Below are 13,869 nucleotides of genomic sequence, written 5' to 3'. Positions count from 1 at the left end.
GCATTCTTTATTTCATTTTAATTAATTGAGCAAGGGAGGTCCTGTTTTAATTCGATCTTTTTGCTATTTCTGTATAAAATGTGCACCACCAAAAGTGATTTTCTAATTTTTATTTAATTGTGCAGTAAATTAAGTTTTGCTCGTTTATTACCAGTATTATATATTTATGTATTGAGTATAGTTGAAAAAAATAAAAAAGTGTAAAAGTAAAATAACAAAAAAAATCAAAATAATAAAATCCTGATAAGGGTGAAATGGAAGTATCTCTTCTACAATCATTTGTCAGTGACATCCATGTTGCTTGATATTACCAACCTTATTGCATATATTCAGATTATTTTTTGTACTGGTTTCACCTTTCATAGATAATTTATTTTTGTGCATTATTTAATTTTATTAATTAATTTAGATTAAAATTATTATTTTTTTAATTAATAATTTAAGTTCTTCTATCTTTTAAAGGTGACTTATTCATAGTTTTCAAAAGTTTTACCATCTACTGTCTAAAAGTCAAAACAATTATGAAATTTTGAATTCATTATATAAAGGCCGCGTAGTTATTCATAAAAGAGATAAATTTCTTATCAAGAAGGCCATATTCTTATCTGAAAGCCGGCGCGTTTGAATGCAGCTCTATTCAGTTAAGTGATGACAAAGGCCAACTTAATTTAGTTTGTTGTAGTTATGAATTGACTTGCTTAAACGAATACCAGGATGAACTTATTAAATTGAATAGTATATTTTGATTGGCTTTGTGAATAAATCTTAATATCCATTACAGATATTTGTCCTCCTTTCTTTATTGTTTATTACTTTTTATTGTTTGCTGTGGTACATTTATTAAAATGTATATAACTGATAAATTATTAAATTTATTAATGAAATGGCCTTTATCCTTTTGAATTTGGTGATTATTAAAAAGGCGTGTGCATTTAGTTGCTTGAAATAATTATTATTATTAATAAATTTTAATAATTTTGTGTACGTACATTCATTTTAATCAGTAATACATTTAAAAGAAAATTTTGTAAAAGTTTTTTCTCGATCAAGTAAATAATATTTCACGAAATCATCAGCATATTATTGACACTTTTAAACCTATATTAATTTTTGGTGTAAGATTAAGTTCTCTGGAATATTTTTTTCCTGTATAAAAGATTTTGACTAGTTGCTCTTTTAATATAACTGTACGCTATTACTGTAATGCTCCTCATGTCACATTTTTTAATTGAAAGTCAAATTTGTTTTTCTTTTTAATATATTACCTTATTTACACTGACATCTTACATTACATTTACACTTACATGCAGCTATGTCCGGCCTTGGAAGGCGGTAGCAGTAATTGCGTTTTGCCTATACACAGATCCAGAACTGGCAGTAGCTGGAAAACTGGTTTGATTTAAAAAAAAAAAAAAATATATATATATATATATATACGTATTTTAGCCTAATTATGAACTAATTAAAATTGAGAAAGAATATAATAAATTTTTTCATTCTACATGAATTTAATTTAAATGATTGCAATTTTTTGGCTGAATTGGGTTGTATAATATTTAGATATTTATGTTTTGTACATAATACGCTTTTATATTATTTATTAATTATAAAAAATGCATCAAATTAGCTAAATTATTATCGAAACATTCGTTTACTCATACCACAAGAATTACTGGACCAATTTTAATGAAATTTCAAGTAAATTTTTTGTTATTGTTATTTATCCTGAAGGTTATAGTCAAACTATTGCGAAAAATATCATATTGTATTATTGGTTGTATTAATATATATTTATGAAGCTTCTGAATGTTTTTTTAATTTTGTTTTTTTGTAAATAGGTTGACATAATCTTTTAAATATTTTGAATTACAATTTGCAATTTCTTTTTGTGGAGTTTTTTTTAGGTGCTTCATACTATATGTTACATTTTTTAATCTATCTTTCGAAAAAATGAAGGAAGATCGAAATCTTTTTTATACAAGGACAAATTTTTTGTGTTACACAACACACACACATATATATATATTGCGTTTTAAGTTCATTCACTAAGCAGTTTTTAATTGTAAAAGATTATTCTCTACCATTTAAATTAATATAGTTTTTTTTTGTTTTTTCTTTAATCCGTCATTCATTAATTATATTAAATTTAATTAATTTATATAATCTTAATCAAACGCATAATTTTTTTTGTTTATAGAATTATTTTACGTAAATATATTATTAACATTAAATTTTTTATTTTTCTGTTTTAAATTTTAATGATTAAATTTAATAAACGTCTTTTAACGGAAACGTTAATTAAGAATTTGAGTTACTAACTATAATGGCTTCGTTATATTACTAGTTTATTTCGTAATAAACTAGTTTCAATCGTTGTCTATATTGGGTTATAGTTGACCGTCTTTCAAAGAAGATAAACCTTCTTTGGTTCCATAGTTTCTAATTCTTTATTCATCATATTTACAGTAAGTTTCAAGACGTGTTCACAATTTTTAACTGTGTAAATTTATAATAAATTGCGCTTTTCGATGATATAAACAAATTTTTACATTTTAACTCGTGAATTTTATTTTCATGTAAAGAAAAGTTGAGTTGTAAAGAAAAGGTGATTTTTTTTTTAGCTATTTATTTTTTATTTTTTTAACATTTATTCGCCAAGAGGATTGTGACCATAAGTAAAATTGATTGGGTAAGAGTAACGTATCAGGAGATATCCAAAGATAGTTCACCCCTAATACAATATTAATAGTACGCATCGCATGTCTTGACACAAAATAAGTAGTTAACAAGAAAAAAATAACAGATAACAAATAATAAAGGCAGATAGATAACAAAATCACAAAATATAAAATCACCTGAGTAAAGTCACAGATATAATTGACACAAAACATAAAGTCACCGAATTTTCAGCAGGACATTAGACCGCGGACTCAAGAGTCAACCACCAGCTTAATCATATGTAAAATTCCAGTATAGATTCTTAATGTTTAAAGTGTCTTTGACATAATAACCACTGTGTCATCCCGCGGGTCACGCACTCCAATGATCATTCATACTGTTAAAGATCAGAGAAGTCCAGTACATGTAGCCTCCTTAATCGTCTTACTTCCTCACCGTTGTCAAGTAGATCCAGCGCCAGATAATTCACATATTTGTCCAGCTCAGATATGCAGTCCCTACTGGTCCTCCGTATCTCCTTAAGAACACTTGGTACACCAAGTTGTTTTATTCTGTAATTCATTTTATTTTGTTAATTTGGTTCGTTTCATTTTTTTGGTATTAACGTGCATCTACTATGAGATGCACCATGGAGCATCTTGTTTTGAAACCGTTGGATGATTTCAACACTACTATGACAAGCAGTCCCCTGTACTTGTGCACCGTACCGCAGTACTGGTTTCAGGTAAACCTTATGCAGCAACAATGTATTCTTCAAGGACAATTGAGAACGTCTACAAAGAAAGAAGCCATTTCTGCAAATATAATGACATACAGCATATTAAAAATATTTACAAATTTTTATTTTTAGTTTGAAATACACAATATTAATGTGTACTTAACGGCGTAATTGTGTGAATATTTATTGTTTGTTACCTTTTGAATGTTACCGCTAGGAATATAAAAGAACAAAAGTCCAAAATATTCGTATTTAAATAAATTTTAGCTGAATATTTTTAGTCGTTCAAAAATATAAATAAAGAGGTGGGGATCTTCGGTTTTTATTTTATTTTCTGTTTTGTTAAAAATTAAAATGCAGAAAAATGATTGATTTATATTTATTTAAATTAATACAAGTATGTATGGACCACGCTAATGAGTGTTGATTACGAAAAAGTCCAACATTTATTATAAATTATGCTGAGAAGAAATAAATGAAACTCAATACAAAATGTTCTTCGTGTTAATAAAAATAAAATAAATTTAAAAAAAATGACATATAATTTTAATTATCAAAGAACTCTCTACTTATTTATTTTGAGTTAGGAGTTTATTCATAAAAATGTTTCTTTCGATTTAAAAAAGACTGAAAATTTGAAGAAAAAGATGTATTTATAAAAGGAAAAAATCTGATAACAAAATAAATATTAAATACATTCGCTTGCATGGAAAATTAATTGCTGAAAAAATTTCTAACAATTATAAAGAAAAAGTATTAATATATGTTCTCTTATATGAGCTTTAAAATAAAGTCATCGAATTATAATCTTCCCTTTTTTTAAGCCGTTTAAAAATGTATCACGTTCATCTTAAGGGCTATCAAGGCACGTGTTTATATTGATAATAAATATTACAGCTTTGCTAATGTGTGTTAATAAATAAAAATACTAGATGACTGGACGTGTTTTATAAAGTTTTGATTTAACTGTTTTAATTGCTTGTTTAGTATAATAATATATGTATAACTGTATAATTTGTGTTAAAATTTCTTTTACTTATCACGTAATGATGCATAACATTCTACAGAGCTTATAATGGAATGCTAAATTCATTGTAGATGAAAAGAAATTACCTTATCACATGCTAAAAAGGGATTTGTTTAAAAATGTTCTAAGAATTTTTATTTCCTTTAATAAGTGCAACAGTGATGACTTTACATTAATTAAAGATTCTCCTTCCTACTTCGAATTGTTGCTCCTTTGTAATATTTTAACGGAAGAGTTAGAAAGAGAGAAAGATGACCCTTTGAAGAAAAATACAAAGTTGATAATTTAATTTAATTTTTTCAAATTCATTCATAATCAGTTGATATAATTAATATAAAAATATAATTTTAAAAACAATCTGTTACCAATAAAGTGTAATAAAAAAACTGAAACGCTTTCGGTTATTCACATCATCATCAGGAATATAATGATATTTAAATATTTTAATCAAATTGGGGCAAAAGCGTTAATTTTAATAATCTTATAGATTGTTTTCCTAAGAGTTTGAGAAAAAAAATGAATATTTCACTTCCTACAATTTGTGTCGTTCCTGCTCATATAGTTTTTCATTAAATTTTAGCCATTATATAATTTCTTTTTAAATTTTGATAGTTTAATCACTAAAAGCTAAAATAAAAAGCCTGTTATTGATTTGATCAATTTAAATCGAAATTTTGAGGTGATATTTTATAATGAAAACTAAAAATATAGTTTTTTTTTAGTTTGAATCACGGTAAGATCAAAACTTTGAAGCAGAAGAAAAATGAAATTTCTTTATGTTCTTTATTTTGTGTATTGATTATTCAAATTTTCTATCACCTTTACTTACAGCCTGATGCTAATAAAAATGACAAATTCATCTATACATGCAGCTAGAACTGAGATTGTCATGGACATGATATACCCTTCGTTAGAATTGATATTTCTTTACAAATTTTTTTTAGGTTTTACTTGTTTTTACATTCACATATTAAATTTTACCCATAATACTTGCAGGTTTTTCAGTGTTTATTTAAAAAAAAAAAAAAAAAGAATTTAGTATCACTTTTTTATTTCAAGTCGTTTGTTTATTTTGGATTAAATTGTTTTGCTCTTTCCAGCGTTGATTATATCAGCTGATGTTTTTATGATTTTTCAAAATAAAAATTACGTTTAGTGAATTTACGCATAACAAATATAAATTAGGAGAGAGGATTTTTTATTTTTGCTTGATGATATCGCCACATAAGCTTGAAGCTTGTGCGTGGTATATAGAAATGCAATTTTGTAGCGTATGAAAAATGCCATGCCTAACCGGGAATCAAACCCGGGACCTCCGGATGAAATACCGAGACGCTACCACTCCACCACAAAGTGGTATTTATTTCTTCCTTTTACTGGTACAAGGAGGTATTGTATTGGCGAAAAATTTCGGTTTTCAAATTTTAACGGATATATCCATTTTGACTAGTTCCATCCATTCACCTCCGGATGAAATACCGAGACGCTACCACTCCACCACAAAGTGGTATTTATTTCTTCCTTTTACTGGTACAAGGAGGTATTGTATTGGCGAAAAATTTCGGTTTTCAAATTTTAACGGATATATCCATTTTGACTAGTTCCATCCATTCCTGAATCCATTTTGACTAGTTTCGGCGAGACATCTGTACGTTCGTACGTATCTTCGTATCTCGCATAATTCAAAAACGATTAGACGTAGAATGTTGAAGTTTTGAATTAACATCTTGTTTAAGTTTCGTAACATCTTGTTATGCACCTCCCTTTTTGACTGTAATCGACTGAACCAAAAGTGTCCAAAAAAGCCCAAAATCTAAAAAAATTAGAATTTGGACAGTAATAAGCCTCATTGAGAGCTTTTCAACGATATATCATAAGTGGTACTTATCTTCATTGGTTCCAGAGTTTATAGCCAAATAAACTTTTAATTAATAAAATATTTAGATCTTAAAGGGGAAGGAACATCGGTTCGAATCAGACTTCATCTCCTTTTTTAATGTTTTTTTTTTTAATTTAAATATATTGATTTATTAATAATTATTAACCTCTCATTGTAAAAACGTTTTTGCGATAAATAATACATCAATAATAAAAAAAAAATATGAAACAAATATCAGAAATTGTTAATGAAATAAAATTTTATGTACTTTTCATTTAAAAAAAAATGTGTATATGTAATCTAATAGGCGTACAAGGAAGTCATGTGGTGAAGTCTACATCAGATTTTTTTCCAATATAAGTCTGAAATGATTCTCAATATTATATTTGTTTTAGATATTTTCTACAATTATAAAATTAGATAATTTTTTACAAACTTTATTCAGTTTTTGTAAGTTTCTATAAAAAATTTAATTTAAATTATTAAGGATAAACGTGTAAATAAGAAGTAAATTTTCAAAATATCCCAAAAAATAATTTTATAAGAAGTGAGAACTGGTAAAAATTACACTAGATCCTTCTCAGTCAACGTAAACAACTTCATAAATGATACGATGCGGTTTGTTAATCATTTTTCTTTTAATATACTTTGAATAATCTTTTATAATTTGATAATACTTCAGTTTTAAGTAAAGAAAAAAAAATCTGAAATAATATCATCATTGTTGCAAGAATTCTAAAAATCTAAACAGGAACTAGTCGCTGAATCTCTTTTGATATCTTAAAGTTGTTTAAAACAAGTAGTTTTATGGACTAGAAATTAAAGGGATACGTATTTATAAAGATAAATTTATCCTTATTTATTCAACTGTTTTACCTGTTTAATTTTCGTCTAAGAATTTTAATTCGATCAGAATTCTGCTTTGTAAAAATTACCTAATTGTTAAAAGTAATTTTTTAAATAATGTGTTCTCAGAGTTATTTTGTACGATTGTAATATTGTTAAGAAATGTTTATGTGAAAATTTCAACTTTTATTGATTAATTCATCCACTTGAATAAGTTATATAATTAGCGCGACTGTGTGGGTCTATTATTTTCTTCTGTTGCTTTAAATAACGGAAATTTAAGTTTTAAAATAAAGATATTAAAAATTTAAGTGAAAAATTATGTTCTGGATCAAAGTTAAAATGTAAAGAGAAATGGCTAGAAATACCTTTTTTTACCAATCGCCAATGGTACGGAAACTGGTGATTTGGTATTTTCCTCTATCACAGGTGGATGAGCTGAGAAGTTAAGATTTAAAAATTTTAATTAGTCTAAATTTCATTTGTAAAAATGTACCTTTTTATTGTATTATTTAGAATGGTTTATTTCATAAAATTAAGAAAAATTCTTGTTCTCAATCTTAAATAATAATATTAATGATGTAATTTAACTTAGATGGTTGTAGGAAATGAAAATTAAAAGTTGTTTTCTAAGTTAATTTAAATGTAAAATCAACCCATAGTAATTTCCTTTAAGTTTAGTTTTCGTTTTATATGTAAATTAAATAAACTAATTTTTGTTGTGCGGTTTAAAATTGGATTTTCAGCAACGTTTTAAAATCAGATCTTGAACATATTTTCTAAGTCCCCTATTTTCTTAATTTCTTTACGTATCAAACACATTCTAAAATTGCATATTTTTATAAACTTTTCTTCTTTTTTGTTACTCTAATTTGTAATTTTTTTTCCTTTTTGTTAAATATCTTTATTTAGTTGTGTTTTGAAGTTTATAATTTGATTGAAATGTTAATGGATAATTTAGTTGTTAGAATAGAAGACTTCATTACCTGCAGTAATAAATTTTCTTTATTGATGTAATGATGTTTCTATATATATTTTTTTTAAGTACGTATATGAATCGACTGATTACTCGACATACAAAGGACTGTCGTAAACCTTTTTTCTTTTGTTATCATTAAAAGTCTTCAAATTCGGCTATAAATAGTTTTGAATGGCATATGATGTGTGAATTCCTTTGTTCGGACTTATTTTCTTGCAAGAAAAGGATTGGTCTGTGTTGTTAGTGGTTTTAGAAAGGTATGTAGTAGTTTGGGACGTATTGTCCTGTGACATGACAGGTCCGTTACCTCCTCTATAGGGTGCGATATTAAAAGACTTCAAAGAAGGCCTAGAAAAGAATAGGCAAGGTGTGGCGGGTTACATACCGCGACAGCATTGGAAGCTGTAGCGTACGGTCGTTGTGTGCGTGTCGGTCCGGTTATGGTGCGAACTTCTGCATGGCAGCTGCCCCTGTTATACCTAGTCTTTGTTCTCTCAAACGCATTCTACACCTGCCTCAATGAGACCTTAGCCGCTTACAATAATTCTTCTTTTCCTAGAGAAATACACGGCAATTTTATTTAATTTACATTTTTCTTAAGTCATTTCTCATTATCGATCCCTCATCAAACTCTTTGTTGTTTCTTTGTTTTCCACTACACAAAGAAATTACGAAGTAAAAGAATTTAATTGCCGCTACGTTTAACAAAAACAAGGGATCTTTTCTTTCTTAATAAAATTATTTCACGAGAAAAAACTTTATAAACTTATTGTTGGGGTAAGATTATTTTAACACTACGAATGAATGTTTTTTTGCCTCGAACTAAACTGCTTATATGGTGGGCCTTTTTACCCGTATAGGATGTTTAGATAATATTTAACATTAATGTGGCAACTATTTGCACTAGAATATCTGGACTAATGATAATTACATCGGTATGATGTTTTATTTCCTAGTGAATAGTAGTATTTTATTGGAATTTGAAAGTATTATTTTTTTTATTATATACAGTGATCCTCTGATTTACAACCGCTTGCTGTCATGACAATTTTTATTTTACGAAAATATAATTTATTGACAGCTCGCACAAGAAAAGGATTATTTATGGCAATCCATGTGTACTTGGAGTAGTACTATAACAAGTTGTTTTATGACCTCCATTGACCCGCACTAAATTCACCATTCCCTCCGATGTATTAATCGCTCAGCATGCTTTAACCATTGCACTTTCACTTCATCCCAAGTATCGTAAATTTTAGCATGAATGTAGGTTTGCAGTGGGGTTTAAAGATTTTTTAAATGTTCAAAATACATATTTTGTTGCCTGTCCCGTTAAATATGTTTTTTCATATTATTTATCTCAATAATATTTTACTCTCCTCTTTTTTTATCCTCCAGACTCACCGTAAGGTATTACTTCAGAGGATGAATGAGGATGATATGTATGAATGTAAATGAAGTATAGTCTTGTACCATCTAAGGTCGACCATTCCTGTGATGTATGGTTAATTGAAACCCGACCGCCTAAAAACACCGCTATCCACGATCCATTATTCAAATCTGTATAAAAGTAACAGCCGTTACTAGGATTCGAACCTTAGAACATTCAACTTCGAAATCAGCTGATGTGCGATGACCAATTAACCACTAGACCAGCCCGGTGGGCTCAATAATATTTTACTGGACGATTATTTTTACCATTTTTTCGCTTTTTTTTAGATTTTAATTCATAATAATTGTTCATTTCTGATATCCTAGCGTAAATAGGAGTAATAATTCTATTGTGAGAAATGAACATTCTCTTCAAAAAATCTAAAAAAAATGGATGATTATTTTCAATATAATGGAATGCATAACTTTATCAATTATCTTCTTGATCCTACATAATAGAGCAAATATATTACAGATATGTTTAAAATCTTGCGTCTAAATAATTTTCATCAGGTGTGTCTAAAATAAAATCTGTATACCATTTCCTCGTTTACTTTTGTAAACGTGTTTATTTCTTTCATATTTTTAGAAACCAGTTTCAAAATTTAACCCAAGCAAGTTTTCAGCGTAATTCTAAAATCTGTAATAATTTTATTGGGTAATTCAATCGTATACGTGTGCTCTTTTTTGTCACATCTTCAGTTTCAAGGAAATTACCCGGTAATTTAAATTATATTTATTTTTAATTAGTATCAATAACAAAGCTAATATTTGTTTCATTTGGCTGACGCAGCTATTTATCATTTAGAATAGTCAGGGGTGATGTAGACGACCTTGGAATGAATTACGATTCGCCATTCGTTGTTGCAAGTCGCGAGTTAACTGGGGTTAGTCACGGAACATTGACCCTCCTTGCAGTTCTGCCACCGTTGAATAGTATCTGTTCTGAAGCCAGTTCAGTGTCAGTGATACAGTTCACAACACGGTTATAAACTTGGCAAACTTGGATTAGATACCGGAAGTCAATTTAGCTCTTTAGTTGTCACGTTTGATGTATATTACATCCTAATAAGATTAAAACCCTTCTTAATATATGATGTTAAATTTATAAAAATATTTTATCACTTAAAAATATTATTTTTTTTTGTAATTCGACGCATACCGAATTCCATATCGATAGCCTAAAATTATGACGTGTAAAAATTTATTTTTAACTTTTTAGACGTAGTTTATTTTTAAAAGGTTGAATTTTACAGCAAAATTATTCTTAAAATAATCTGAGATAATAAAAATATTATTAATGGGTTTTTTTGGGGTGGAGGAATGCAGAATAATTCTTTTCACATTACTTATACGGGTTTTTAACCGATAATGAAATTATAAATCTGTTAACAGGTATACAAAACTTGTATTTTTTACTCGCGTAACAATTTTAAAGTAGTCGAATGTTTTATTTAAGAATTTTTTTAATATAATTTTATGTGATAATGAAATTATACTATATTAATTTTTGTTCTGTCCAACTGTATGTTTTATTAAGGACTATAAAAAATAAACCTGTTTTTTACGGCTGAAGAAAATATATTTGCTGTATTTTTTAGGTTTAAAATAATCGTTTTGGATTATGTTTTCTACTAAAATTGTATCTGTAAATTTTAATTTATCTTTATTATTGGTCAAGCTTGTATGAAAATTAACGCAATCTCTTTTTAGAAAAACAAAAAAAACTTGCAATTTTTATTTAATAAATCTTAAAAAATACGATTTTTATTATTTTTATTTTCCTAAATAATAAGCGTTCTTATAATTTATTTGCCTACTGAAATTTTATAGATAATACAGTTCTTATTACAACTAAAAATAATTTTAACTTATTTAACTTCTGTAAAAATTAATGGTAAAATTTTAGAATTAATAATAAAATCTATTGCTTTATTAATTATTATTAACCTCTGATTGTAAAAAAAAATTACAATAAATAATAAGTAAATAATAACAATAAAATTAAAAAAATATATATGAAAAAAATCAGAAGTTATTAATGAAATAAGATTTTATGTACTTTTCGTTTTAATTCAAAAATTTTTACAGAAGTTAATAATAATTAAATCAATATATTTAAACTAAAAAAAAAGTTAAAAAAAATATATGTATATGAAGTCGGATTCGAACCGATGTGTCCATGGTTACGGATGTTCACCACAATGCCGTTGCGTAATTGTCCACTTTATTAAGAATTGAAGGATCGTATCTCACAAGTCCAACAAAAGATTTTTATTTTTCAGAGTTGAATGCTGGGTAGGAGGGAACTGCTGGGTTTTTCAGTAATATTTTTTCTGGACTGCATGTACGTAATATCTGGCTTACTCGTTGAGAGAAGTATGTGCTTCTAATATAAACTCTGTGTCACTGCAGGAAGACTGCAATAAGAAAGAATCTGGTGATGTTGCACCCGGTTAAATGGGATTGGTAGCTTCTTATGACTACAACTAATACCTATGAGGAAGGTATGTTCCCTCCTGATAAAATCTAGCGTTCAATTCTGAAAAGTGCAAGGGTAAGCAGTTATTTTAACTGTGAGATGAATATGAATATAAATTAAAATGGATATTCAGATTTAGTCGATTTACTTCGCTGATATTATCTACGAGGGAGCCTCATTTTTCAGTAATACCATTAACACCTTATTCAAATTATTCAAATTTCCCCTTAAAACTTGGTGGTTTCTTATAATCAGTTCGTGTTGTTATTTTTTTTTTTTATATATGGGGTATCTAAATGGTACCAAATTTTCTTATATTTTATTGTATTTATATTATGCAAATGAATAATTTATCTAAAATATATTGCTTATTTTATTTTAATCGAATGGTGAATTGGTTTTAATGAGTTCTTTATTTTTCTTTTGTTCCAGGTGATATCTTGACAGGAGTGTGCTATGTGGGCCTGTGGAACGTCGATACGTTAAGAATTTTCGTTTTGATACCGCTACTTATTTATCTTGCACTGGGTACAATATTCCTTTTGGCAGGTTTCGTTTCGCTCTTTCGCATTCGTACCGTTATGAAACACGATGGAACAAAAACTGACAAATTAGAAAAATTAATGATTCGGATCGGTGTATTCAGTGTATTGTATACGGTTCCGGCTCTTATAGTATTGGCATGTCTATTTTACGAACAAGCGTATTTCGATTACTGGATGGTGACATGGCATATGGAAATGTGTATGAGACATCTTTATTCAATACCTTGTCCTCTTAGTCGAGAGGTCGGTAGGAAACCTGATTTCGAAGTGTTTATGATAAAATACCTGATGGCACTTATTGTGGGTATCACGTCTAGTTTTTGGATTTGGTCGGGTAAAACATTCAACAGTTGGAAAGAGTTCTTTCATCGTCTACGCGGTAGAAGAGTCGAAGCTTACGTTTGAATTAATTTTAGACTTTATAACTGCGTATATTATATTTTTTTGTAAATTTTGTATCATAATAGTAATGAACATTTTAAAAAATTGTACAAGAGAAAAAAACCACAGATTACACTATGTGTACCATTTTTAATGTAAATACTTTTAATATGTAATTTTGCTACAACCATAACAAATAACTGCCAAACTGTACCTCAATGCTCTGTTGTGGCCGGCCTTAAAGAAAAAGAATATAATTTATGTTACCAATAATAACAATAACGGTACTATAGGATTTATGTAGTTATATGTACAATTTAGCTTTATTTATCTTGAGAAGATCATCAACTTGTTTTATTTTTAACAATTTATTAGACCCGTGAGCATCCTTCACCTTTATTAAGTGTCGTACAATTGTTTTTTATACTAATTTGAATCGTCATTTAATACCATAGTATGAGTAATGTTTAAAGATTACAGTATATTTTCTGTTAAAAAACAATATTTTACTTTTTTTTAACTAAAAATATTGTAACTTTTTTTATTGGTTCTTAAAATATGAATTACTTAACATCCGAGGCGATCTAAATTACTGATGTACGGTATATTTAGCTCAGTATATTTAGTAATATTCAACTCTTTCAGTTATACGAGGATTAGCTAAAAATAATTTAAAATCTATTTTATTTAAAGCGATGGTTTAAAGAATTCATGCATATTTTTTCTTAATTCTAGATAAAACATTTTTCTGATGAATCTGTTTACTATATTATTTTTTTGGTGCTTATTGTTATTATTTTATTATTATTTTCGTTCTAAATATGCATGAAAAAATAAAAATTCCTTACTTTTTATTATAGTTTGTAGTCTAAACTACTCAGTCAGTTTGTACGTACCTGCAT

General features: G+C 27.6%; 1 protein-coding gene across 1 annotated transcript in view; it reads left to right on the top strand.

The window, feature by feature from the left end:
• The window catches only part of fz (frizzled class receptor), a 97,534-nt gene extending 84,167 nt beyond the window's left edge, over positions 1-13,367 (top strand). Inside the window, exon 2 of the mRNA XM_075357845.1 lies at positions 12,474-13,367. Within this exon, the coding sequence (XP_075213960.1) occupies positions 12,474-12,991 (518 nt within the window). The 3' untranslated portion in view covers positions 12,992-13,367. The remainder of the gene's footprint in view (positions 1-12,473) is intronic.
• The last annotated feature ends 502 nt before the right edge of the window (positions 13,368-13,869 follow it).

This window comes from Lycorma delicatula, chromosome 2 (assembly GCF_047948215.1).
Source record: "Lycorma delicatula isolate Av1 chromosome 2, ASM4794821v1, whole genome shotgun sequence".
NCBI classification, from domain to species: Eukaryota; Metazoa; Arthropoda; class Insecta; order Hemiptera; family Fulgoridae; genus Lycorma; species Lycorma delicatula.
The sequence above is the reverse complement of the archived record's forward strand: the minus strand, read 5'-3'. Positions and strand labels throughout refer to the sequence as shown.